The sequence below is a fragment of the Delphinapterus leucas genome, chromosome 8, assembly GCF_059928025.1.
Source record: "Delphinapterus leucas isolate spDelLeu-1000000601 "Yukka" chromosome 8, BTC_Dleu_Yukka2, whole genome shotgun sequence".
NCBI lineage: Eukaryota > Metazoa > Chordata > Mammalia > Artiodactyla > Monodontidae > Delphinapterus > Delphinapterus leucas.
Window position 1 is genome coordinate 63,276,778 of NC_143136.1, and position 27,549 is coordinate 63,304,326.

At 39.0% G+C, this 27,549-nt stretch overlaps 1 protein-coding gene across 1 annotated transcript in view; it reads left to right on the forward strand.

Moving 5' to 3' along the window:
• Window positions 1–27,549, forward strand: part of ABCB11 (ATP binding cassette subfamily B member 11) — an 84,090-nt gene that overhangs the window by 19,942 nt on the left and 36,599 nt on the right. The window contains exons 7-16 of the mRNA XM_022569967.3: window positions 3,521–3,692; window positions 6,565–6,689; window positions 8,165–8,339; window positions 14,353–14,466; window positions 16,571–16,681; window positions 18,894–19,019; window positions 20,415–20,618; window positions 22,200–22,370; window positions 22,881–23,082; window positions 24,002–24,077. Of these exons, the coding sequence (XP_022425675.3) occupies window positions 3,521–3,692; window positions 6,565–6,689; window positions 8,165–8,339; window positions 14,353–14,466; window positions 16,571–16,681; window positions 18,894–19,019; window positions 20,415–20,618; window positions 22,200–22,370; window positions 22,881–23,082; window positions 24,002–24,077 (1,476 nt within the window). The remainder of the gene's footprint in view (window positions 1–3,520; window positions 3,693–6,564; window positions 6,690–8,164; window positions 8,340–14,352; window positions 14,467–16,570; window positions 16,682–18,893; window positions 19,020–20,414; window positions 20,619–22,199; window positions 22,371–22,880; window positions 23,083–24,001; window positions 24,078–27,549) is intronic.

Sequence of the window (27,549 nt, forward strand, 5' to 3'; positions counted from 1 at the left end):
TGTATTTTCTCCATTCTGTTTCCAAGATTTTGGATCATCTTTCCTATCATTGTTCTGAATTCTTTTTCAGGTAGACTGCCTATTTCCTCTTCATTTGTTAGGTCTGGTGTGTTTTTGCCTTACTCCTTCATCTGCTGTGTGTTTTTCTGTCTTCTCATTTTGCTTAACTTATTGTGTTTGGAATCTCCTTTTCACAGGCTGCAGGTTCGTAGTTCCCCTTATTTTTGGTGTCTGTCCCCAGTGGCTAAGGTTGGTTCAGTGGGTTGTGTAGGCTTCCTGGTGGAGGGGACTAGTGCCTGTGTTCTGGTGGATGAGGCTGGATCTTGTCTTTCTGGTGGGCAGGTCCACGTCTGGTGGTGTGTTTTGGGGTGTCTGTGGCCTTATTATGATATTAGGCAGCCTCTGTGCTAATGGATGGTGTTGTTTTCCTGTCTTGCTAGTTGTTTGGCATAGGGTGTCCAGCACTGTAGCTTGCTGGTCGTTGAGTGAAGCTGGGTCTTGGTGTTGAGATGGAGATCTCTGGGAGATTTTGGCCGTTTGATATTATGTGGAGTTGGAAGGTCTCTTGTGGACCAGCGTCCTGAACTTGGCTCTCCCACCTCAGAGGCACAGCCCTGACACCTGGCTAGAGCACCAAGAGCCTGTCATCCACACGAAAAAAGAGAAAAAGGGGGGGAAAAAAAGTATATATATATATATAGTTGCTGCCAAAGTCCACCTCCTCAATTTGGGATGATTCGTTGTCTATTCAGGTATTCCAGAGATGCAGGGTACATCAAGTTGATGTGGAGATTTAATCCGCTGCTCCTGGGGCTGCTGGAAGAGATTTCCCTTTCTCTTCTTTGTTCGCACAGCTCCTGGGTTTCAGCTTTGGATTTGGCCCCACCTCTGCGTGTAGGTCGCCTGAGGGCGTTTGTTCTTCCCTCAGACAGGACGGGGTTAAAGGAGCCGCTGATTCGCGGGCTCTAGGTCACTCAGGCTGGGGGGAGGGAGGGGCACGGATGCTGGGTGAGCCTGCGGCGGCAGAGGCCAGCGTGACGTTGCGCCGGCGTGATGTTGCGCCGGCGTGACATTGCACCAGCCTTAGACGTGCCGTGCGTTCTTCCGGGGAAGTTGTCCCTCGATCCTGGGACCCTGGCAGTGTCGGGCTGCACTGGCTCCCCGGAAGGGAGGTGTGGAGAGTGACCTGTGCTCGCACACAGGCTTCTTGGTGGCAGCAGCAGCAGCCTTAGCGTCTCATGCCCGTCTCTGGGGTCCGCACTTTTAGCCGCGGCTCGCGCCCGTCTCTGGAGCTCCTTTAAGCAGCGCTCTTAATCCCCTCTCCTCGCGCACTAGGAAACAAAGAGGCAAGAAAAAGTCTCTTGCCTCTTCGGCAGGTCCAGACTTTTTCCCGGACTCCCTCCCGGCTAGCCGTGGCGCACTGGCCCCTTCAGGCTGTGTTCACGCCGCCAGTCCTCTCCCTGCGCTCCGACCGAAGCCCGAGCCTCAGCTCCCAGCCCCGCCCGCCCCGGCGGTGAGCAGACAAGCCTCTCGGGCTGGTGAGTGCCGGTCAGCACTGATCCTCTGTGCGGGTATCTCTCCGCTTTGCCCTCCGCACCTGTTGCTGTGCTCTCCTCCTCCACTCCGAAGCTTCCCCCCTCCGCCACCCGCAGTCTCCACCCACGAAGCGGCTTCCTAGTGTGTGGAAACTTTTCCTCCTTCACGGTTCCCTCCCACTGGTGCAGGCCCCGTCCCTATCCTTTTGTCTCTGGTTTTTCTTTTGCCCTACCCAGGTACGTGAGGAGTTTCTTGCCTTTCGGGAGGTCTGAGGTCTTCTTCCAGCGTTCAGCGGGTGTTCTGTAGGAGTTGTTCCACATGTAGATGTATTTCTGATGTATTTGTGGGGAGGAAGGTGATCTCCGCATCTTACTCTTCCGCCATCTTGAAGCTCCTCCAAAATGACTTAAAAATTGAAAGTCGGGATACTATAATTTGGTTTGTAGGTCCTGGACTAAAGTACTAGAAATGAAGTATTATAGAAGAGAGTTTAAAGGATGTAGGGTTATTTGATCTCGAAAGAGGAAATTGAGGGATGTCACAATCTGTGTACCCATAAGGAAAACAATATGATTAGAAAGAATTATCTTGCTTTGCCTGTTGACATAATTTCCACATATAATGACAAAAAAAAATTCAAAATAGTTTGAGAAAGATTCAAACTGAAAAACTAGATTTAAATCCAGTTTACACCTAAATACTAGTTTGGGTCTTTAATAGTGCCCCCCCCCCGCCATAATTTTTGAATGAGCTCTGAGTACCGTTGAACCGTGTTGAATTTAAGTTTGAGGTCCAATGAAAGACAGTTAGTGTGTAGTGTAGTGAAGATAAAAGCAGACTGAATGTTGGGGCCCCTACCGTCCAGCACTCATTCTGCCCTTTACTTACTTTGACCTTGAACAGATACTTAAGCTTGCTAGAATACAATTATGTAATCTCTCTGTAATGTCTAAGGTCCTTTTTTGCTATCAAGTCCTGAGCCTTGTTTGCTCCATCTGGACCAGAGATTATGGGAATGTTTCCAGGAATATGAATTTAATGTAATGATAGTCAACCAATACTCTGGAGCACTTACCCTATGCAAGGCATAAAGATATACCACAGAGCTCCTGATCTCAAGGAACTTACAGCCTAGTAGGAGGGATAACGGGTTCAAGCAAATAATCAGAGCTAACATACATTGATTGTTTACTATATGCTAGGCACTGGTCTACATATTGGGTTGGCCAAAATGTTCGTTCGGATTTTCCATATGTTACAGAAAAACCCGAACGAACTTTTGGGCCAACCCAATACTTTACGTGTATTAACTAATCCTCACTGCTACCGACTGAGGTAGGTTCTGTTTTTATCCGCATTTTATAGATGAGGAAACTGAGACACAGAAAGGCCAAGTAACTTGCCCAAGAACAGCTTGTGTTTAAATTCAGAGTCTGGCTCCAGAGTCTGTGCTGTTAACCACAATTCTATGCTGCGTATAAGCAGAAAGCAATAATTACATACACATACATATACACATGTATACAGATTAATTACATTGCTATGGTAACACAGGAAAGAAGTTATTACTTCTCCCTGGGGGATTATATAAATTTTTATGAAATAGGTGGTATGTGAGTAGAACCTTGAGGCTGAAAAGATTTAGCAGGTATAAAGGAAAGAAGGGCTGTTTAGGACAAACCAAGGATATTAGCTTTAAGAAAGAAAGGGACAAATAAGAGGGTTTCCAAAAGTCTTTGCCTATGTTGAATGAACACCAGTCAGGAAAACTGGATTAAGGACACACTCCCTTGGCTATGAGGAGAGAGGCTTGCTGCCCTCCCAAGCTGCAGCAAAATTTCCAAGATGTGAGAAGCTATTAAGTTTCCCAAGGGCAATGGGGTACAGAAATAGGAGTGTTTAGAAAGGAAAGATTGTACTTTCTCAGCAAGATATTGAATTGACCAAATTCAGTTTTAGTGACCAAAGCCTCTCTTGTTTCTAGTGATATTAACAAAATCAATGATGCCATTGCCGACCAAATGGCCATTTTCATTCAGCGCATGACCACCAGCGTCTGTGGGTTCCTGCTGGGATTTTACCGGGGTTGGAAACTGACCTTGGTTATTATCTCTGTCAGCCCTCTCATTGGGATTGGAGCAGCCGTCATTGGTCTGGTAAGAATGTCTTCTCACTTCTCTCCATGGGAAGACTTTTGCACTGAGAAACAGCCAAAAATGTGAAGCTTGATTCCCTTCTCCTGAGTATGTTTAGTCAACATCATTATCACCATTTTGATTTATTTTGTTTGATTATTACTCAGTATCAAATAACATTCCATTATTAGATTAGGGATTAATAATGTTTTAATAACACAAATATTATTGTATTAATAACAATAACAACTACGTTAATTGAATATTTACTATTTTGCCAGGCAGTATTAGGAGCCTCAAGGACATGATCTCTAATTTTACAACAATCTTATAAAGTATTAATGCCATTTTAAATATAAGAAATGGAGGTTCAGAGAGGTAAAGGGACTTGTCTGGAACTGCACAGCCAGTGAATGACAGAATAGGATTCAAATTCAAGGAAGCCTGATTCTAAATCCCCACTCACTCTGCAGTGTGCCTGTGGCTTCCCGTGGTCTCCCAAGTTCAGATGCTTCCCTCAGAAAGGCCCAACAAATAAAAGAGATTTCTGCAATTACACTGTGTTCTCCATTCCATCTGATCAGTTTCAGAGAGAGGGTTATCTGACCCATTCAGAGAAGTATCCCAGTCACAGTTTCCATTCCCCAGATATGCAGGCCAAGAAAAAGTATAGGAGTAGGAATTTGGGGTCATCCCAGTTAAAAAACACTCCCAAGGATTGAGAAATTTTTCTATTTTACTTTTAGAGTAGCCACATTAGATAACAGGTCATGGGGTCAGGCACACTAATAATTTGCTGTAAATGAGAATAGAATTTAAGTGAAAAGCTGCACATACATTCACATCATTGAGCAACAGGTACGGATCTCCATGACTGTATTTTCTAGCAAAATACTCTCTACACTTCACTGGCTGTATTACTCAAATGTTTCCCAGGTAATACAGAGTGACAATAGCAAAGAGCTCATTCTACTTAACTAGGCCACCACCTGGCTCTACCACCTGGCTCAAGAAAGATATGTTCAACTCGTCAAAATGTCAGTTTCCTCATCTTTAAAATAAGGTTAGTACCTCCCGAAGTCATTGTGATGACTCAAGGCATTATCCTTGTTATGCACTTAGCATAGCATCTGGCACAGAATTAATTACTAAAGAGATATTAGCTTTTGTTTTTTTCCCAATCCACCAAATCATGCAAGTTTTACAACAGTCTTTCCTACCAAATGCTTTTCAGCTGCACTCCAGGGAAGCCTCAACTTCCACAGAGGGTCACTGGGGAGTCTGCAAACATTTGATTCAGCATTTTTTTCCCTCCAAAAAAATTTAATCTCTTTCTTCAAACCCACAAAAGATTAATATTCACACTCAAATGGATCATATGTCACGTTTTAACATGTTGGAGACCAACAACATAAACTGGTTAACTTGATTTCAAATAGGCTCAAAGCACAGTTTCTCTTGTCTCAGTGTCCATATTTCAACTTCTTGTAAATGTGTCACCGATTTGGAATGTTGTAGCTCTGCACTTGTTTCTTCTTGAATTCAGGTGTGTGCATGTTTGTGTAAAATGATACGAGCAATTTCACTAAGCTCAATTCAAAAGCAGGACAAAAAAAGGTGGAGGGGGCAATATATGACATATTAGAATGTGACATATTAGAACTGATCATAGGTTTTGTATGCCTTTGTATGACTTTTATATACCTACAGTGGGAAACATGAACAACTGTTAGATATTTCCCAATATACATCTTTTAAGTTCCTATATCAGTTTAATTGAAGTATCAAGAGATTCTTTAATGTACCATTACAATAAAAACTGATAACATTCGCAACTACTTAATTTTCTCATTACTATGCTCATTACATATTTCAGAAGTAAATTAGAAGAGGATTGTGGTAAAAACTGCCATACCATCCAAAGTCAAATTTTAATGTTGATTAAAATAGCCTTACTATCCTTTATTGTTGCCTTTCAATTCACAAGATTTATAAAATGTGGACTTGTGAAATAAATATATTGTAATAAAATACCACTTTTACTTATATGTTAAAATTCTGTCTAAGATTTTGTTTGATAAGGGTTTTGCTGCTAAAAGTTTGGAAAAACTTGGAAGATAAACTTCCTTAGTCTGGGTACTATATATATTTTTAGGTTTCTGAGCCAGTTAATCTTTCACAACATTTGCTTTTTCCCCTTCTTGTTTCTTAATCTGTGCCAGGGAAGTCTTTGGTGGTTGATTCTAACTAGGACTCAATCCAGGTCCAATTTTAGAAAAACTTAACTTGTTTAATATTAAGTGCAATGTCTTTTTCTTTCCTTTTGTAAAAAGCAAAACTAGTTAGTTGAGTCCCTACAGTTGAGTCAAGTGGTGTAATATTTATCTGAAGCTTTCTCCTATGGAATTACCTCTGCTGCATATGCCTTTGCATGCTCAGAACCTCTCCCTTATTCTATATTCTAATGATATGACAACACCTGCATGGGCCTCTGGTCTTTGCATGTGGTATTTGTCTGTAAACTGTGACATGGCCTTTGGACAATAGCAATGAACTCTGACATGGTTTGACTTGAAAACGTCATTAATATGTTGACTGAAACACTGTGGTCACATAGAATGCCCTATTTAGTACATACTCTGTGAGAAGTTTCGTTGAGGCTGACTTTTAATGGAGTCATTTTGATATGTCAACAACCAAACACCCATGGATGAGGCTTAACATGGCTCAAACTTGGACCAAATTCTTTCCTCGGTGAACGCTGTTCCAGTGGGAATCTAGTCTTGTATTAAACTGTGCTACATGTTTGCTCTGCTAGATGAATCAATGAATGGCGGAGTGACTTACCTAATTATCTGGTCTTTACATTTTATTTTTTTCGTTTGGACTTCAGAGTGTGTCCAAGTTTACAGACCGTGAATTGAGGGCCTATGCCAAAGCAGGGGCAGTGGCTGATGAAGTCATCTCATCTATTCCAACAGTGGCTGCTTATGGTGGTGAGAAAAAAGAGGTTGAAAGGTTAGTTAATTGAAATGTCTGCCACTTTCCTGAACTTTGTTGATCTGCATACTACCCTGAATCTTCCCCATTTTGTATAAAGTCTCAGATTCACCTTGCTATGGTACCCTGAGGGAGCTTTTGTTCAAGAGGTGGCTAAGCTAAGCAATTAGATTGGTCAAAGCACCTGCAAAAGACTCCCAAGACTTTAGCTCTGTGTTCTTGAAGATGGTGCAGTTGGTGGCTTTTAGAAAGCCATCTTAGGTTGGATATTTGTTTCAAACTCTGATGGTGTGTGTGTACATACACCATACTTCATGCCAGCCTAAAACACTGTCTTCTGACATTAAGGAAAAGCCTACCTGATCTAAAATGCAATTTTGCACTTTTTTATTGAGCACTTTTTTTTTTTTTTTTCCGCGGTATGCGGGCCTCTCAGTGCTGTGGCCCCTCCCGTTGCGGAGCACAGGCTCCGGACGCGCAGGCTCAGCAGCCATGGCTCACGGGCCCAGCCGCTCCGCGACATGTGGGATCTTCCCGGACCGGGGCACGAACCCGCGCCCCCTGCATCGGCAGGCGGACTCTCAACCACTGCGCCACCAGGGAAGCCCAATTGAGCACTTTTTTATTCAATGTGTTTTATTCAGCTACTGTACTATATGCTCTTTCTAAGTCTAAGATTTCCATTTAATCAAATAACATTTAGCATTGATATATTATAGACCATCATTCTAGGAGATTAACTGTTAATGGAAATCAAAACCTAAATGACCAAAACAACACAGTTGTCAAAACTTTGATTTTATTTATTCTTCCATTTATCTAGTATTTGTTGAGTGCTTATCAGGTGCCAGGTACTGATTTTATAAAACAGCCACCAACTTAACTAAACTTTTATTGCGTATGTTGTAGATCTAGTATGATCACATTCTCAGTTGCTACCAAATTCACCAAATGAAAAAGAGAATAGGATTTACAACCTCTGATTATCCTCTTTTCATTTTTTTTTCTTTTGCTTCTTTTGTTTGTGAAGTGATTACCTTACTTCTCATAAAACATTGCATTAGTATATTTCCTCCACTATGGAAGATATTATCTTTCATGTCATGTGACTTAATGAGAGAATTCAAACACAAATAATACTAGACCCCTCATGGTCAAACATTAGTGTTGAAAATTCTTTTCTGTTGGGGCAAAGCTTACCCCACTGTACTCATCCAAGAGGTAATCAACTATGAGGCTTTGTTAGGCATCATCCTTTCAACACATTGTCACTGCCAGGTTGAAGCAACTTTTAAGGAACTATACAGGCGTTATTGTATAGCTGCTATACAGGAACTATACAGGCGTTATTGTATAGCTGCTCTGTGTTTGGAATGATTTTATAAGCATTGATTAAAACCACTGCATTGTGGCCTGTTCTAAACATTTTAACTTGAACTGCTGCTGCTGCTGTTGCTGTTGCTGAAATAGACTCAAATGTTTTCTGTTCACAGGTATGAGAAAAATCTTGTGTTTGCCCAGCGTTGGGGAATTAGAAAAGGGATAGTGATGGGATTCTTTACTGGATTCATGTGGTGTCTCATCTTCTTGTGTTACGCTCTGGCCTTCTGGTACGGTTCCAGACTCGTCCTGGATGATGGAGAATATACAGCAGGAACCCTTGTCCAGGTACTTCCGTCTTGATGACCTAGACAGAACATTTCCTGCCGGTATCTCAGAAAAGTCCACAGTGAAGGCATTCTGTTTATCCCGTTAGTGTCTGAAGGAGGAAAGCCTCAACGATTTGATGGAGTCCATCTGTTGAAACAGCAATACTTGTGCCTTTTATAGTAAAGGGATGCTGAGCATTTGAGTTCATGAGCCTCGTGATTTCATGCTTTCCAATCAACAGAAGATATTATAGCTGTAAAACAATGATTTTTCTGATTGAGTCCAAAAGATGAAAATGGAAAGTCAGGGATCTCCTAGCTAAAAATTAACAGCTTATGTGGTTGAGCTTAATAATGGCATAAGATATGTGCTAATGGACATAGTTGTTAAATACACTCACTCATAGTTACTAAAATACAAAGCCAATAATATCCTCAACTGAACAGGTAATACAAGTATATTTTATTTCTCACTTGCACTGTAGCCATGCTATAGCTAACGCCTTGGCTACTTTAATTTCCAGTATCTTTTCAGTTGTCCTTTCAAGAATTAATTATTGAGCATCTACTATATGCCAGACTCACACAAAGTGTAGAGAATTCGGTAGTGAGCAAAAAAAATGTGATATTTGCCTTGATGGAATTTACAGTTTAGTGGGGAAGCTAAACAATAAATAATCACATAATGCGTAATGACGATGGTATTATATGCTGCAGAGGACAGGGACCTCGACAGTGAATAGCAGGTGTGGATGGGGTCAGGGAAAGCTCTTTCTTCCGCTCACCTTTCCCTTCTTAGCTTACAGCACCTCTCTTTACAGTTAGACTGTTGTCATTGTTCAAATTCCCAACTGGATGGCACTTCCCCAGTTAGGTCTTCCATGCTCATCCAATCTTTTATTCTCCTGCATGGTTTGCTGAACTTTTCCTTTAGAGTCCTTGAATGAATCTGAACACTTGCATTTATTTACATTTGTTCCTGTCCCTTCCCACCCTCACACAGTAAGCTCCATGAGGTCAGGGAGGTAAAACATGAAATATATGTTCCATTTGGTCTGTTAATTATTCAATAAATTATATTAATTTAAAAAGCATGGAAGTGGTTTCATATAAGAGTCTTAAAAAAATATATTTTGGCTCCAGATTCTAGGTAGGACAGGCATCAATTAAATAATGCAAAATACCAAAATTTTGTGCACCAGAAATTTGCTAGCCAGAAGCCTGCAATTTAAGACCTACTGCTTTCATATAAATACATATCTAGGGAAAGTTGAATAGAAATTCCACTTGCAAATAGAAATGATTATTAGAGGTCAGACCATAATCACTCTAAGGCACTGACTTTATTTCATTAAGAGCATGGTAATACACGAAGAATGACTTTTTAAAATTCAGTTTTTCTTTGAAAGATAAACAGCTGGCATCATTTGAAGTTTGTTTAAAAAAATTAAATATGACAAGTCATGTTAAAATGTCTTGTAAACCTTAAAGGGATAGCATAGATGGAAAGTGTTACTATTATCGTAATTTAACCACTTTCTTAATAACTTTAATATAGCTTTGCACATTTGAAAAGCCAGTGAAAGTACTGCAGGTCTAAAATCTGACTGTAAAGTCCTTTGTCTTTATTGACCTAATGATTCTTAAGAACTTTCAGCTTTACCAAACTAGAAATACCAGTAGTTGACTTTAGTCTCAGCAGCTTGTATCTGCTCGCTCTGCAGAAAGATATGCACTGAGAAAAGACATTCTTCTTTTGATTCCTTGCCTGCAAGGAGGGGACAGAAGTGTGTACAAATAACGGTTCAGAGGGCAAAATGAAAAAATGGTATTGAAAATACACAATTCCAGTTGGAATCACTGAATTACCACTGAGTTACCCTTGGTAACTCTCTTCAGCGAAGATCCAATTTTATGGTTCTGTTAAAAGATAAACTGAGGCATATTAAAATTTTTAGAAGTTTGTTTGAGAAAAAATAATTCCTGTTGGGCACACCAAACCAGAAGTGGTTAGAGGGGGTCTATTAATAAAAGCTAGGGGAAACACTTTTATAGAGAAGAGGAGGAAGCAAAGCAAAGGAATCATTTGATTAACTGTAGCTTAAGTAGTTGCCTTACTGGGGAAAGCCTAATTAGCTGATTGGTTGTCCTTAGGTTTTGATTTCTTAGCCTTGAGGCATGCAGGCTTAGGTTCTGGTCGCTTATGTAGGCTGCCACATTAGGTGGCATTAAAGCCACCTCGGTCTAACGGTGTCCTTGTTTAACTCATTTAACAAGTTCTTACCTTCAAGTTTCCTGCCCGTTGGATTATAGGCTACTCTATACCTTCTGTAAAGAATTCCTTCTCTCAACTGATATTTCTTGAGTACTTACTATGTGCAGACATGGCACACTATGTGTCTCTAACATTTTAATCATCAATAACTAACCTCACCTCCTTTTCCTAAACTTTTCCTTGCAAGCCTCCACTTACATCTTAAGAAACTTTTCTTTGGGAAGATGAGAGACATTCTTTAACAGTATAATCATTGGTAAGCATTCCCTTTGTGGTTCTCTCTCTCCCTCTCTTTCTCTCTTTCTCTTGAGCGTGCATGCACTTTTTTGGCCATGCTCTGAGCAACAAACTATAAAGGCTGAGTTTGCATAAGCTGAGTTGAGTGTTTTTAATGCATTAAACTAATTAACAATTAGGTTAATCTAACACATTTTGTGATGCACAAAATCATTATTGGCTGCACGGTAATTGGGCATAAATGGTAAGTATTTCACATAAATGACTGTAATTAGTATCACTTGTACATGGACAAAAAACAGACTCTATGATCTATTACGAAAAAAAGATGAAAGGGAACTGAATGGTGCTGATGGCTGCTCTTTCATGCCCCTCTTAAGTTTTAGGACTTGATAATGAAAAACTAACAGCAGTAATAGAAAGGAGCATTATTCAGTGTATACAAGGTGTCAAGCACTGAGTGAAGTATTTAATATAATTACCATGTGTAATACTCACAACTTCATTCTGTGATTGATGCCATTATGCTACCAGTTAAAAATGAAATGGAGCCATGAGGTTGAGAAATATATGCCAGATAGCACAGGGTGGGATTTGAGCTCAGATCCCTGTGACTCTGAGGCTTGACCCATTAACTACTGTTTTCCTGTTTCTGAATCTCTTCCAAGGGGCCACAGATCCCTTTTAATTTAATTTATTTATTTACTTATTTAATTGAACTCTAGTTGATTTACAATGTTGTGATAGTTTCAGATGTAGAGCAAAGTGATTCCGTTTTTTATATATGTATATGTATATATATATTTTTTCAGATTCTTTTCCATTATAGGTTATTACAAGATATTGAATATAATTCCCTGTGATATACAGTAGGACCTTGTTTATCTATTTTATATATAGTAATGTGTATCCATTAATCCCAAACTCCTAATTTATCCCTCCCCCACTCTCCCATTTGGTGACCATAAGTTTATTTTCTATGAACAGATCCCCTTTTCTCCAGCACAGCACACCCACAGATAAATTATTCCCCAGAGGTCTCTTTTGCCCTCCCTCTTCCCACACCACAGTCCACAGGGCTGAAGAGTGAGATATTTGGGGTGAGAAATGATGTGTGCTAGCTACTGCGATGGTATTAGGATGTGTACCTCTGTCTGTCTCACTCCCTCTTTCCCTGAGGACCCCGAGAGAGATGTTTGCTTGAGGTAGTGCTTGCAAAGCCAGGCTGAGCAAGGGTTTGACTCTAAACTTCAGTTCAGGCCACTAGTGAGTTGGTCTAGAATCAGCAAACCGTGGCCCACAAGTTAAATCCAGCCTGTGGCCCGTTTTTATAAATAAAGTTTTATTGGAACATAGCCACAGTCATTCATTTCCTACCATCTATGACTGCTTTTGTACTACATAGTCGAGGAATTGAGTTGAATAATAGCTTCAGCCCATATGGCCTAAAAAGTCTAAACTCTTTACTAACTGGCCCTTTATAGAAAGTGTTTACTGACCCCTGAACTAGGACATGTGGAAGGCTTCTTTTGCTCAGTTAGAAAGACCTCTGATGAGGGTGGTCTTAACACAAATTAGACCACAAGTACTGCTCTGTCTGTTCATCTTCTCACTTCCTAAGTGTGGAATCTCACTTCTTTCATCATCATCACCACTATTATTTATGTGGCTGACATTGGATTAATCACCTTTACACACATTATCATTTACTTCTCATAACAATCCCTTGAGGTATATGCGATCATTATCCCCTGTGTTACAGATAATGAACTACTGGGGCTTGAGAGAGTAAGTAATCTGCCAATGGGAGGAAGTACCTGCCATAATTAAGGAAAAGAACAGATGGACAGATGAAGGACAGTTGAAGAGAGAATGTTTGTCCCCATGCATAGAGTAGAGAATTCAGGGAGAAGGCAAGAAGGAGCTGGCCCACAGCATCTGGATATATGGAATAGAGAGGTTACTGAGAGGGAGGAGATGCCTGACTGGCTTTGAGAAGCCCCATGGTCCAGCCATAAGGGAGAAAGAGAATGGGGAGGGACTCAGGTATTTTGCCCTGATGTGCTATAACCCATGGGAAGAATCCAGCTCATGAAACCACTACAGACTAGGTTCATTTGATTACCCGAAAAAGACTACATTCATGCAGGTGCCAACCTTTATTTTAGCTCAGAAAATAACTCCAGTCCTCAATACATGGTGGCCAACGAAACAGCCTCCATGTGAGTCACATGACTAAAGCTCATTCTTTGGTTGAGAGGGTGAAGTCTTGTGCTTCTCCTAGAGGCCAACATGAGGAATTGCCTCTTTGCTTCTTTATAAACAGCACTGATTAAAAACAGAGTGCTGACCTACTAGAGAATGGACTTGAGGATATGGGGAGGGGGAAGGGTAAGCTGGGACAAAGTGAGAGAGTGGCGTGGACATATATACACTACCAAATGTAAAATAGATAGCTAGTGGGAAGCAGCCGCATAGCACAGGGAGATCAGCTCGGTGCTCTGTGACCAGATAGGGAGGGTGGGAGGGAGGGAGACGCAAGAGGGAGGAGATATGGGGATATATATATATATATAACTGATTCACTGTGTTATAAAGCAGAAACTAACACATCCTTGTAAAGCAATTATACTCCAATAAAGATGTTAAAAACAAAACAAAACGCAAAACAGAGTGCTGTTGGGTAGGAACATCTGATCATGATCAGGTAGCCTTCCCCTAACTTAATGAGATGGCCAGGTTGGTGAGTCAAAGAAGAGCTTCACCAGCTCTGCACAGGAACCTGGCCACTCCACTTGTGTGCAGCAGCAGTAGATGAGCCTGGGAGCTGGACAAAATGTCAATCAAGAGCCTGGATTCAAATAATGCTCTACCCCTTAATACACGTTGAGACACTGGGTAAGTTAGGCAGCCTCCATACACCTCTGTTTCCTCTTCTGTTGTAAGGATTAAATGAAGTAATACGAGTAGAGCACTTAAACACATACCTTACTATTATTGTTATTATTGCTAGTAGTAGTATAGCAGTAGTTATCCTAAAAACTAGTTCACTAGTAGCAGGAATATAGCAGTAGTAGTAGGCATATTTTGCATGTACCAGTCTCTAGGACAATCAAGCTAATCACAGTGTCTTTATCATTTCAACAACCCTTTAACCAGAAGTCTTTAACATTATAAGGCTGTTTATATAATGAATCAATTATCGTATCACTACTCTAACCCACTCAGTGTCTATGTGCTGCCTTGTTTAGACCTCTTACTGATCTAAAAACATGTTCTTCTTTGTAGAATAGTGATGTTCAGTCAAAAATAATGTAGTCTTTTAAATCAAAACAGCAGAAAAATTGGAGATACTTTGCAGAACAAAAACTGTTCCTAGTGTTTCCAAAGAGCTATTTAGCTTTCAAACTCCCACAGAAGAATATTTCTGAGAAATCTTTGAGTTCACTTGGGCAGCCCAAATGACAGTGAAGACTATTTACAAATTGATGGAAACTATGTTTGTCTCTTTTTATTACAGATTTTCCTCAGTGTCATAGTAGGAGCTTTAAATCTTGGCAACGCCTCTTCCTGTTTGGAAGCCTTTGCAGCTGGCCGTGCGGCAGCCACCAGCATTTTTGAGACAATGGACCGGGTATGTAAAAGCCAAAAGTAAAGGCCATTAGCAGGTTGGGGCTGGGGGGAGGAATGAACTCACGAGGAATTTATCCTCAATGTTAAAAACTATGAGAAACTATAACAATGCCCTTAATTCAGCAGTACTTAAATAAGTGCTGTCATGAGCCAGACCCCATTCTGAGCTGGCAGTGCAAGAGTGAAATAGAACAAATAAGGCCCCTGCTCTCATATCATATGGGAAATAGGCAATACCGAAGTAGGCACATTCAAAGATAAGATAATATTAGATGGTGATAAGTAAAAGCAAGGAAATAAAATAGGTCAGTGTGATAGTGGTTGGGATAGGGGATGGATTTAGTGACAATCCATCACTCAATAAATTGAGTGACAGTGACAGTGACACCGTTTCTGAGCTGAGAACCGAAGGAGGTGAGTCAGCCATGCAAAAGGGGACTCGTGGGAGGGGAGATGCCTGAGAGGTGAGAGCAGGGAGGTATCCATGGAAGAGATCTCCAGGTTGGAAAAGGGCTTGGTGAGTGCAAGGAACTAAAAGTCAGTGTGACTGAACAGAGTGAGCAAGAGACAGAGGCTGGAGGAATGGGAAGGGGCCAGATCATGCAGGACTTTAAGACCAAGTTCGTAAGATTAGATTAACTTCTAAATGTGACAGAAAGTCTACAGGCTTGTAAAGGACCCTGGCAGCCTGGCTAGGATTTCCCTGGCTAAGTTATTGAAGGACATCAGTGGTCAGGCTAGAGAGGTAAAAATTCAAGAACAGAAGAGGGGAGGTGGCAATATGTTGTTTTATATTTTGGGGTTTCATTTATTGGGGTATAAAAAGATTGTTGAAAACCACATAGAGCTATCCAAAGTCTACCTCATTCTTAGGGTTGTTGCATGCTCAAGTAAGATGACGAGTCTGAGAGGCCCCTGAAACGATTACAAAAAATTAAGGCATTTAAAAATTATTTTATTATTTTTACTAGAGACCAAAGAAGAAGAAATAGATGACACTGTAGCCCCAAATAGAGATATGATGATGAATTTCTCTCACTAGTGAGGGAGAGGGACCCTGGAATGTTCTGGTAGATGGAGATGACCCTCACTCTTGTCTGATGACCTAACAACATGGTTAAGTTCTGAATTAGGCTCACCACTAACAACAACAGAGGTGGAATTCAGCATGTCAGTTGGAAGTTGGTATATTTGAAGACACCACTTGAGAACGTTAGTTTTAATCATCATCTACAATAGATACTTAAATGTTGGGTACTACTGGACCCTGGCCTCTTGAGATGCCTCTGCTTCCTCAAGTGAACAAATGGGCGTATCACCTGTCTAGTTAGGTTACAGTGATGATTACATAAATGAAAACAGCATATTAAAACACCTTGTACATTGTCTTCTGTGGTATCTCAATGTACAATACTCCATAATAATATCAATATATTATATACTAATATATTAATTATACATCAATACTATATATTTCCATAACATCTATGGAAAAACCCAAACGAACTTTTTGGCCAACCTATTATATTATTTTATTGTCATTATGTAATAATATATCATAGTAGTATACAGTAAATACTAATTAATTAAATTAATGTGATAATATTTTATACCAATTATATGATCATTGACATTTTATATTAATTATAATTAATTGTATATTAATTATTTATGTAAGTTATTTATTAATTATTTATGTAAGTATATTAATTATTTATGTATGTAATAATTAAGTAAGTTAATTATTATGTAAGTTGTATATTAATTATTTATGTAAGTTATTTATATTAATTAGTTATGTAAGTTTATTTATGTAAGTTTAATTATTTATGTAAGTTATATATAAATATATGTAATATATTAATACTACTATATAGTAATAGTAATTACAATAGTAATAATCTCACATTAATTTCTCGGCGAATGGTAGTGAATATTATTACTATCATTAGTGCATATTTAATGTGGAAGCAACTTATCTTTGGCATATCACTGCAGTGTTTAACCTGGTTGTTGTTCTGTTTTATGAATCAGTTCAAAGTGAGATGGACAGTAAATGGATATAATACATGCTGTTGCTATATTCCTTTTATATTCTACTCCAGAAACCCCTCATTGACTGCATGTCAGAAGATGGTTACAAGTTGGATCGAATTAAGGGTGAAATTGAATTCCATAATGTGACCTTCCACTATCCTTCCAGACCAGAGGTGAAGGTAAGTGCCAATTTCTTCTTTGATGATTCATTTCCAGAGCCACAGAATAATTGTTTTCATGAAGCGTGACTTATTTTCCAGGAACAAGGCAGGGAGACACGTTTCTCTGGAAGTGACCTCAGGTGTCTTGTCATTCCTCAGGCCACAAACCATATTCCTTGTGATAATAATATATGCAAATCTCTCTGGTGGGAACACAGTCTGGTAGCACATTCAGGTTAAGTCAACTGAGTGATGCTCTGTTAAGATGAGTAGCAGATCCTGTCACTGTGAGTACAAGCTAAACAAACTGCAAAACGATCAGAACAATCCAGAAGGATGGCTTATCAACCACCTCCTTAAAGCCTGCAGGAGGCGGGACACTGAGTGGGTAGGGTATGAAGTGGCAAAGGAAAGCTGCTGTCTTTGACGTTTTTTATTTCCTATCCATAAGTTCACAAGGATCTCTAGATCCGTCCCTGAAGGAAAGGCAATCTTGTGATATTATGGTCACATGTCTTGTACTAGGTGATTGTCCAGGGCACATGGTGAAGAAAATTTACAGTTTTCCCGCACCTACTGAGCAAATATCTTTAAAGCCAATTTACCCCACAGGAAAACTAGGATCTACTCCCCAAATGAACTGGCTTCGGGAGGAGACTTATCCCTCATTTTTAAAGAGTATCTTTAGCCACCCTTTCTTTTTATTTTTTTATTTGAAATGTAGTTGATGTACAATATTGTGCTGGTTTCACGTATACTACATAGCAATTTGACATTTGCATACATTATGAAATGATCACCATGATAAGTCTAGTAACCATCTGTCCCCATACAAAGTTATTACAATATTATTGACCATATTCCTTATGCTGTATATTATATCCACGTGCCTTTGTTTTATAGCTGCAGGCTTGTACTTCTTTATCCCCTTCACTTATTTTCCCCTCTGGGAACCACTCCTTTGTTCTCTGTATCTCTGAGTCTATTTTCATTTTGTTTTGCTTGTTTGCTTATTTTGTTTTTTAGATTCCACATGTAAGATCATACAGTATTTGTCTTTCTCTGTCTGACTTATTTCACTTAGCATAGTACCTTCTAGATTTATCCATGTTGTCACAAATGGAGAGCTGAGTAATATTCCATTTTGTGTGTGTGTGTGTGTGTGTGTGTGTTTATATGTGTATACCACATTTTCTTCATTCATTTATCGATGGATACTTGGGTTGCTTCCATATCTTGGCTATTGTAAATAATACTGCAATGAACACTGGTATGCATGTATCTTTTCAAATTATTGTTTCTGTTTTCTTCCAGTAAATACACAGAAGTGAAATTGCTGGATCATATGGCAGTTCCATTTTTAATATTTTGAGGAAACTTTGTACTGTTTTCCATAGTTAGCTACCCTTTCTTAATACTATTTCTATTACCCCCACAGAACTCAATCCCATGCAACTTAATTCTAATACTACATACTTATATTGTAGGTGTATATATATATATATATATATATATATATACACACACACACACACACACACCTCATACATATCTGTATATAAAACATAGTTACATATATTCTGATAACATTTCTGAAGTATATTTTTGATTACTGTAATGTAGCACTATATATATATATATATAAACATTAAATGTCAACATATGTAAAAGTGCTTTGTGAAATATAGATCACAAGGTAGTACTTACTCAGTAAAGATTTTTGAACAGATGACTGAAAGCTTCATTTATAATATCTGTTCGGAGCTAGTTCATAATAGCTGTTCAGCAAATACCGGTTGAATTGAAATACATTTATGTCATTTCTGTTTTATCTTCTATCCCCAATGCCAGTAGTTTGTTTTAATAAAGTCTTCTACTGCTAAGTGGCTTTCTCCCCTAAGCTAATTGGGACAGTCTCCTTGAGGTATCCTGACGTGTCAGAAACATTTTAAATTAGATTCTAGAACATACTTTTCAAATTCGGCCTGGCTTATTTACTTCAACAGTGTTTTATTTGTTAGTTACAGCTATCAGTTTATTACTAAGTAATGTGCTAAATGCTAAAACCACATCCTAGGCATTATTTACTAATTTTTCTGGTTATTGAGGGAAATCAGTGGATATTGCTGTGAGGGCATAAGTAAACACATACACAGTGTCCTCACAAAGCATTCTAACTTGTAGCCTAATTGACAGCAATCTGAACATTGGTCTTTTCCTTTCTCTGCAGATTTTAAATAACTTAAGCATGGTCATTAAATCAGGGGAAATGACAGCTATGGTAGGATCCAGTGGAGCTGGGAAAAGCACGGCACTGCAGCTCATTCAGCGATTCTATGACCCCAGTGAAGGCATGGTGGGTATTTTCTAGAAACTTCTTAATCCACGGGGATAGGAAATTGCAAATGGTTATACATTGGTCAGACACAAAGGCCTAGCATACACAGAGACCGTCCTGACATCTGCATAGTTGACAATGATTTTTGACGGAACCAACTGGACTAATTCCCTCCATGGTGGTTGTGTTCGATAAATAACCGGCCCATATGCTCAGTGATGCAACTGAATGTGCAGATACATTCAAAATGGTATTGCTGCCTCTTCAGTGAGGGAACATTTCCATTTCTTTCTTCTTATTGTAACAAAATTATTATTGTTCCCTAAGGTTCTCCAAACGCTAAGTATAAGAAAGCTTACATGACCAGAATTAACAGAGAACAGCTCTTGATTATTGCTTTGAGAAGTTAGGTTAAAAAACTACTGTTTCTTTCTCCTTGTGTTTGTCTGACTATCAACATAGATTGAAACTAAAAAAAAATATTAATAGTTGCTATTTATCAATATTATATGTCAAGTGCTTTATGAAAATCATCACTTATTTTCACAGTGACCTCCAAAGATAAATATGCCCGTTTTGCAAATGAGGAAGGAGAGAGATTGAGATCTGAACCCAGATCTGTTGGATGCCAAAGGCTATGCTCTTTTCACTCTGCCTCAAAATCATTCTTGTCAACATCTCCTTGATGCCTTTAGATAGGATCATTTGACTGTATATTAAATGACTTCCATGCAATGAGCTCTATATAATGCATGTACTGTCAGAGTGACATGGCAAATGTGATAGGGTTCTCTTTCTTCACAGACACTTTGTTCTCTGATTGGGTATTCTTTGCTACATACCACCATAACTATGTTCTGAATATATAGAAATCATGTTTTCTTGATGTAAAATTTTTACTTTTTTCTAACAGTAATATTTATTTACTTATCACACTTACAGTTTCAATTGCTTTTGAACAGCCAAGTGTCGTTTGATGAGTCTGGCCAGAAAGTAAGATTTTGTTCTAAACATATATATACAAGATAGAGATCATTGCTTATTTTCATTGTGTCTTTTGAAGTTCATTTTGGCCTCAAGTCAAAAGATAAAAATATTCAAAGTATGGTGAATAACTGACTCTACTCTTTATTAAGGAATTAAAAACTTTTCTACTCCTGGGCCAATCATGTTAAGCTATATCAAGTGAGCTTTATACCAATTGTGTTTCTACAGTGAATTGTCCTACAGCTATACTTGATTTCAATTTATGTTGTCATCCTTATATTAACAGCCACATTGTAAGCGGAATTGTTTCTTTTACGATCTCGTTGGTCTCTTTTTTTTCTCCCCATAGGTCAAGTACAGCCTAGTAGTATGACTCAGAACTCTGAAGGATTCCAAGAGAAGTGACCTTGTATTCTTGTTCTCTAGGTGACCTTGGATGGCCATGACATTCGCTCTCTTAACATTCAGTGGCTTAGAGCTCAGATCGGGATAGTGGAGCAAGAGCCTGTTTTGTTTTCCACCACCATTGCAGAGAATATTCGCTATGGCAGAGAAGATGCAACGATGGAAGATATAGTCCGAGCTGCCAAGGAAGCCAATGCCTACAGCTTCATCATGGACCTGCCACAGGTATCCCTAGCCTCTCATTCCAGAGGGAAACCCAGAAGTCATAGAAGGCAAAAAAATTACACAGTAATGTGCATTTCTTTTCATTTGATTCCTAAATTATTAAAATCTTAATGTCATGTTTTAATTTTATGCCCAGAAATGTATCTTGAGTTTCTCCCCTTTGTCTGAAAATATATTGTTGTTAATATATTAAAAACCTACCAAACTGGGGTAGCTTTCTTTTAAAAGCTCCTTTGACCCAGATACAATTTCCTTATTCTGTCTGTTAAGCATTTGTCTAAGTGGATGATAAGTTTGTCATGTGGCAGTAACTTTCACAATGCCCTTTTGATGGCTATCATTGTCACTGCTCTTTAATTTTCTTGTGCTTGGGCAGCTAACACTGTGTCTTCCGTACTGTATCTCACATATTCAAAATCTCCTCATTTATCTTCATTTTATGCAACACGACAACAAAACCCAACTCCCTAGTAATATACTTGTACGGATTTCGCGGCCAATGGTCTGCTCAATGGAAGAGTTATTATTGCTAGTTTACACATGGTTAGTGCTTACTGCGTATCAGGCACTGTTCTAAGCACTTCACATCTGTTAATTCATTTAACTCTCACAATCATCCTGTCAGGCAGCTACTATTATTATCCGCATCTACCGATGGAGAATTGAGGCTCCAAGAGATCAAGCCACTTGCTCAAGGCAGGAGAGACAAGGATCTCAGCCAGGTGGTCTGGCTCCAGAGTCCGTGCTCTAGAATACTTCCTACTCAGCCTTCTAAAACGTTTGTAGGAATAGGATTTCAGCTGTGAGTATTATATAGTCTAGTGGTTAAAAAGTGTAAAGCTTTAGAATCAGTCTGCCTCCGTACAAATCCCAGCTTCTCTACTTGCAAGCCTTATGAACTTGGGCAAGTTACTTTGCCCCCTCAGGCCCCAGTATTTCCTTATGCATCAGTTGAGCAGAATAATAGTACCTACCTCATGTGGCATCTGTGAGGACTAAATATGATGATATGTGTAGAGGGCTCAGATTCATGCTTTCTACATGGTAGGTGCAACTCATGTTGGCTAATAATAAGCAAGATAAAAGTCTGACCACAATGCCCCATTGTGAGATTCCAGTGTAACGCTAGACACGCAAGATACTCAGTAACTGTTTGCTATTCATGATAATGATTTTAAAGCTACTTTGATCTTTCATTCATAACATATAGACAGTTTTAGCGTTGTGTTTTCCTGTGTTGTCTAGCTAGAGAAAAGAGACAATGCTTTGATACATGCTCTAATCCTCTAAGATGGATTTTCAGGACCCTGATCCACTTTTATTGTGGTGGAAACATTTTATTTGAAGTTGAGCTGAAGAGAAACATTTTTACATCCCAGAATGAAAGGATAAATCAATATCTTAATTTTATACACAAATATTGATTAGATAATATCCTGTTTCAGGAAAGAGTCTTTTTAAGTGAAAGGCGGACCTGTGAAAATTCATGCTTGAGGAGGAAGCTAGAAAGGACCTTTGTAAAGAATCGGTCAGGATCCTTCAAATTCTTCCTCTTCATTACTGATGTCACCTTCTTCCTAGCAATTTGACACTCTTGTTGGAGAAGGAGGAGGCCAGATGAGTGGCGGCCAGAAACAAAGACTAGCCATTGCTAGAGCCCTTGTCCGAAACCCGAAGATCCTACTTTTGGACATGGCCACCTCGGCACTGGACAATGAGAGTGAAGCCGTGGTGCAAGAGGCACTGAGTAAGGTTTGTTGAAAGTCTGAGTTCCTTTCATAAGTCTGTGTGGAAATTCTTGTGTTGCTGTAGGAAAGGCAGCTGTGGAGAGAGGAGAGACAGAAAGAGGGACAGAGAAGGAATACATGGGTCAGTGTATCCATCTGGAACATATTGGCTCCCCACTATGTTCCTTACAGTTGAATGGAAGACATTATGATGTGCTTCTAAAAGCTGCACGTGTAAAATTTTAAATCTTGTTAAGTCTAACATAAAATATGTGATTTAAGAAATTTCCATTTTGGTTTTCAGCTGTTGATTAAGAGCAGCAACCGGACCAGTTGCTGATTGGTGTGATGTGATGTGATGATGTTTATTAGCCACAAGAAAGCACGCTGGCATTTTCTAATGTCTGTACAGCCTATTTAAGGATCTTCCCAGGAACTGAGGCTCTGCCTTACTTGTGGATTCAGAGACTGCCCAAATGTCAATGTCAGCTCTGTCTTACAGTCTGGCTTAACTGTGCACTGTACACTCTTACAGGTTCAGCATGGGCTCACAATCATTTCTGTCGCTCATCGCCTATCCACGGTTAGAGCTGCAGACGTCATTATTGGTTTTGAACGTGGTACAGCAGTGGAAAGAGGCACCCATGAAGAACTGTTGGAAAGGAAAGGAGTTTACTTCACTCTAATGACTTTGCAAAGTCAAGGAGATCAAGCCTTTAATGAAAAAGACATAAAGGGCAAGTGCCTTTTCCATTATGCTTGTACATTATATTAAATAGTTAGCTATATATAATGTTTTTTGGATTTCTATGCATTTTAATATACAGTATCTTATTTGTTCTCCTCAAAGCCCTGGGAGACATTATATAGATGATAAAGGAAAGAACAATGCTCAGGAGGTTTATTTATTGATCAAGTCATAGAGCTAAAACACAGGTCTTTTGTGGAAGAACTTTCAATTCCATCCCTTTTTTCCCTCACAGTTTGCAAATAGGAGAGTCTTCCTAGAGTGTCCTGCACTCAGTAGGAGCTCTCCTCTAGTTGGCTGAGTGAATTAACCAATGGCTAAAAAGGTTTATGCTTATTTTCACTAATGTAGATAGATACTTCAGGCCCTAGTGTACCTTCTCTTTTTCAATCTGAATTTTCAGGTTTGGTGGTTTACCTCAACCTACGTTAACCAAACATTCCAAACTTTCTGTACCATATCACGTCTGGATTTGTGAACGCTATTGGGTAAAATGACTGTATACGTTTAACACATGTGATTTATTCTGAAAAGTTTTGGTTTTGTTTTTTAACTTGGTGCGTCTATCTTTTTTTTTTTTTTGCCACCTCTAGTAGGCTTCTCATAAGTTTTTTTGTGGCTCATATCGGCTATATCTATAGATTTTCTATTTCTGTGGTGATAACACATAGGCTATCATATAGTTCAAAAGATTCAATCTTGCTCAGTATTTTGATTTTTTTGTTGTTGTTTTTGTTAGAATGTGCTGGACAAGTGCTAACTTTCATTTATTGCAATAAAGTTAATAGACTGTTTTAGCATCAGACATAGTAATGATATGCTAGGGAAATATAGTAAATAATAATTTTATTTTGATATGGTTCTGTTTATTGTATACACTAAGGGATCACTTGTGTTGTGTTGAATAGGAAAAGATGAAACTGAAGATACCTTACTTGAGAGAAAACAGACCTTTAGCAGAGGGAGCTACCAAGCTAGCTTAAGGTAAGCTCAAGTCTCGGGGCAGATTTTAAAGTTTTCAGATGTTCTTAGGAGCCCACTGCAGCTAAGATCCTCTGGCAATACCTCAGGTACAACCTGGAGAGCCCTTACTTAAGCACAGCCCCAGGTCTTGTGTAATAATGAACATGCAGATGAATCCTTGCTTGCTATATTGACATTTCTGTCTCCAATTCATAGAGATTTTTTGTTTAAATTTGGCTTCTCATTTTATTGAGGGTAGGGGTCATGATAAAGATAATCTGTAGTTAAAACGTTGTTTATTAAGCTTAGAAAGGGGATTTTAAAAAAATCTCTTCAGACTTGTCTCCCAAAGCTAACTGTGGTATGAAGCACTGTCTTAAATGGAGTTCACATTGATGCCTTTAGCTTCATTCTTCAACCTGCTGAGCTGTAATTGAATTACAAATATTTCTGCTCCCAGAGTTACCTATCCAAAGTCAAATCATTCTTTAACTAGATGAAATAAGAGAGTCATTGTCTGACGTTTAAAGAGAATTTTCCTAAACATGAATTTTTTTTCCCCTAGATCAATACATGGGCATTGACTTCCAAAGCATATTTTTGGAGCATGCTATATAGCAAGACTATAAATTTAGCTTTTCATTCTGGTTTAAAAGTTTAAAAAAAATAGTTCCTTTAATGTTAAAAGTCTATGTATTAAGAATAATTCTGCCGAGGAGTATTTGTCTATATTTGTGAAAATGTTATTCAAGATCTTTTTTTCTTAAGGTAGGAAACTATTTGTAGGCAACAGACTGACAGCATATTTCTCCACCATGGAGTTTACCATTTCTAGGACATTTAATTCAAGGCTGTGCTCTGAACAAAGACTCAGTTTAGGACTTGCTCATTCAAGGCAGCTAATTGTTTATTGAAAAATGGTTAAAGAAGCTTAAAATATAATATTCAGGTAACAACTCCAAGTAGTTCAAACACAGATTTACTTATTTTTAATATTCACTGATTTTTATTTTTCCTTTTAAGAACAAGTCTATTCAGAAAAATTCTAAGAAATGCTAGTTTTGTTGAATTTTTTTGAATTTGGAAAGTAATAAAACAATAGCTTCATGTTTCTCTGTAAAATAAAAGATATAAAAATTGCCAAAAATGTTAGGCAATTTTTATAGACATCTGGTATTATGTTTAACCAGCTTTTTTTCTGATTGGAAGAAAAAATATTATAAAGGTCATTAGAATCACAATCTGAAGATACCAACTAACTTCTTAAACACAGAAAATGACTAGGCAACTCTTTTGATCACTAAATTAAAGGTTGCAAAGAGATGTATCTCATGGTCATGTCAACAAGAAAATTAATATTTTCTTAATTTTTCAGGTGAACAAAATTTTTCCCGTTCTACTTAGTTTACTTACAGTTTACTGTTAGGAACAGATAACCATTTTTAATATAAATATTTCCTATTTAGCTATTAGTTCTCACAAATTCTCCATCTGGGTGACTGGGAAGAGAAACACAGAAATACCACCTATACACAGAAAGTAGCTATTAACCTCCTGCAGAGAAAGATTTATAAGTTTGAGTAAGAAGGTCTGTTAAAAATATCTTATTGTGTATGCTGACAGATCGTTTTTTTTAGATGACTCATTGAAATGTTCATTTGTATCATATTTCCTTGGCTTCAGTCCTTCTGATGCCTAAGTCTCTCTTTAGTAACGTATTTTAGGTTCAAGAGCAATTTCATGGATGACAGTAATTTCTTAAATAGTAATGTTGACAGAGAGAACATATATTCCCAAATTAGCTGTTTTTATTGTGGTGGGAAGTGGCACTCAGCTTCTGAGGAAGGGAGGGGCAGATGTTGTAGGTTTCTGAAAAGGGGTGTGATAGAATTCTAATGCTGGTGTTTATGGCAGGCCAGAGGGGGCAGGTCAGGCCCCTGTCTCACACCCTTACTGCCCATGGTCTCACTGGGACAGCTTATGCTAGACAGGTGGAATGGTGGGCAACAGGGAATGAGAGAAAGAGAGATTTAAGAAGTATAAGATGAAATAGTAGAAATTTGAGGGGACGAGGATCAAGGTCTTCCATGCTCAGAACTGGGCTGTAGGCAGCTATATTTTGATGCCCTCTTCTTCTGCACATACTCCTACCTTGGCTTCTACTGCTCTGAGTTTCTATTTAGGCCCATAACCTTAAGTCTCAGCCCTGTCATGCACTCTGCTCTCTCTAGCTGACACATACCTATTTCTCACACTTTTGGGAGATGACCTCTCAACCTTAGTTAACCTAACTTAAAGAGATGACTCTATTGCTGCAGAGTTTCAGGCCAAGTGGGAGGGGATTGGGGTGTCCCGGAGGCCAGTGTGGCAGCAGGGAATCGGGGTGAGGTGTGGTTTCATGCCTGATCACAGTGAGACTTGGCAATAGTTTGAGCAAGAGCAAGGAAGATGGAGGACTTGACATAAATGCGCCTGTTGAACCTGGTGACTAAGGGGACGGCGATGCCATCAACAGAACATGGGAACAAATTAGAGTCATGCAGTTGATGCGTTGCTGCCTTCTCAAGAAGGCTAGATGAGCATCAATAATAGGCAGGCACCACCTTGGTATTTGTTTTAGTCTAACTTCACCTGCATACGGATGACAGAGAGAGACTTACGAATAGCTCCATCTAGATCACACTACCACAGCCGATGCAGGTCTCCTCATCTCTAAATCATTGTCTTTACGCCGTACTTCTTCAGATTAAGTGCTTTGATAGTGTAACTTCTATCCTCTCAAGTCTTCAGGATTGCCTCTATCACTTAAGACTCTATTTGCAAATGGCTGAAAACCTAAGCCAACCTGGTTTAACCTTTAAAGGGAAAGAATAAGTTAACATAACTCAATAAATAGTCCAAGGAGGCTTTGGCATCAAGTAAGGCTGGGGCTTCGATGATTTGTCCAAGATACATACGGTTTCTTTCTCTTTCCTTCTCTGCTCTACTTATTTTTCAGTATTCATTTTTCAGGAAGCTTCTTTCCTTGGCATAATTGCCAACAGCTTCCAGTGTCACATACTTTCAAGTTTAATCTAGAGGAGAGCAGGAGTCTCCTTCCCAGAAATCTCAGGGAAAAAACAAAACAATTTGAATCAATTACTTCCTGTATCTGCTCTATACTAAGTATACATAACTAGTAACTCTGTCTCCATGCTTCTCTTTATACTGTTCTGTCACTCAGCAATGCTCTTCCCTCCAGCCTACAGATACCCAGAACCTACTTTAACCACCTCCTCTGTGAAACCTTTTATGGTAACACCTGACATACATTCCTTTTTCCTTTAAATTTCCATACTGTTTATTTAAATCTGCCTTATAGCACTTACCACATTCTCCCTTACATCAGGGTTGGATGCATGCACTGCTCTTCTATAAAGCCCCTTAGGGAGAAGTCTGTAATTGACCAGTCTTTGTATCCCCCAAAGCACCTGGCACTGGTTTGCATGTTGTA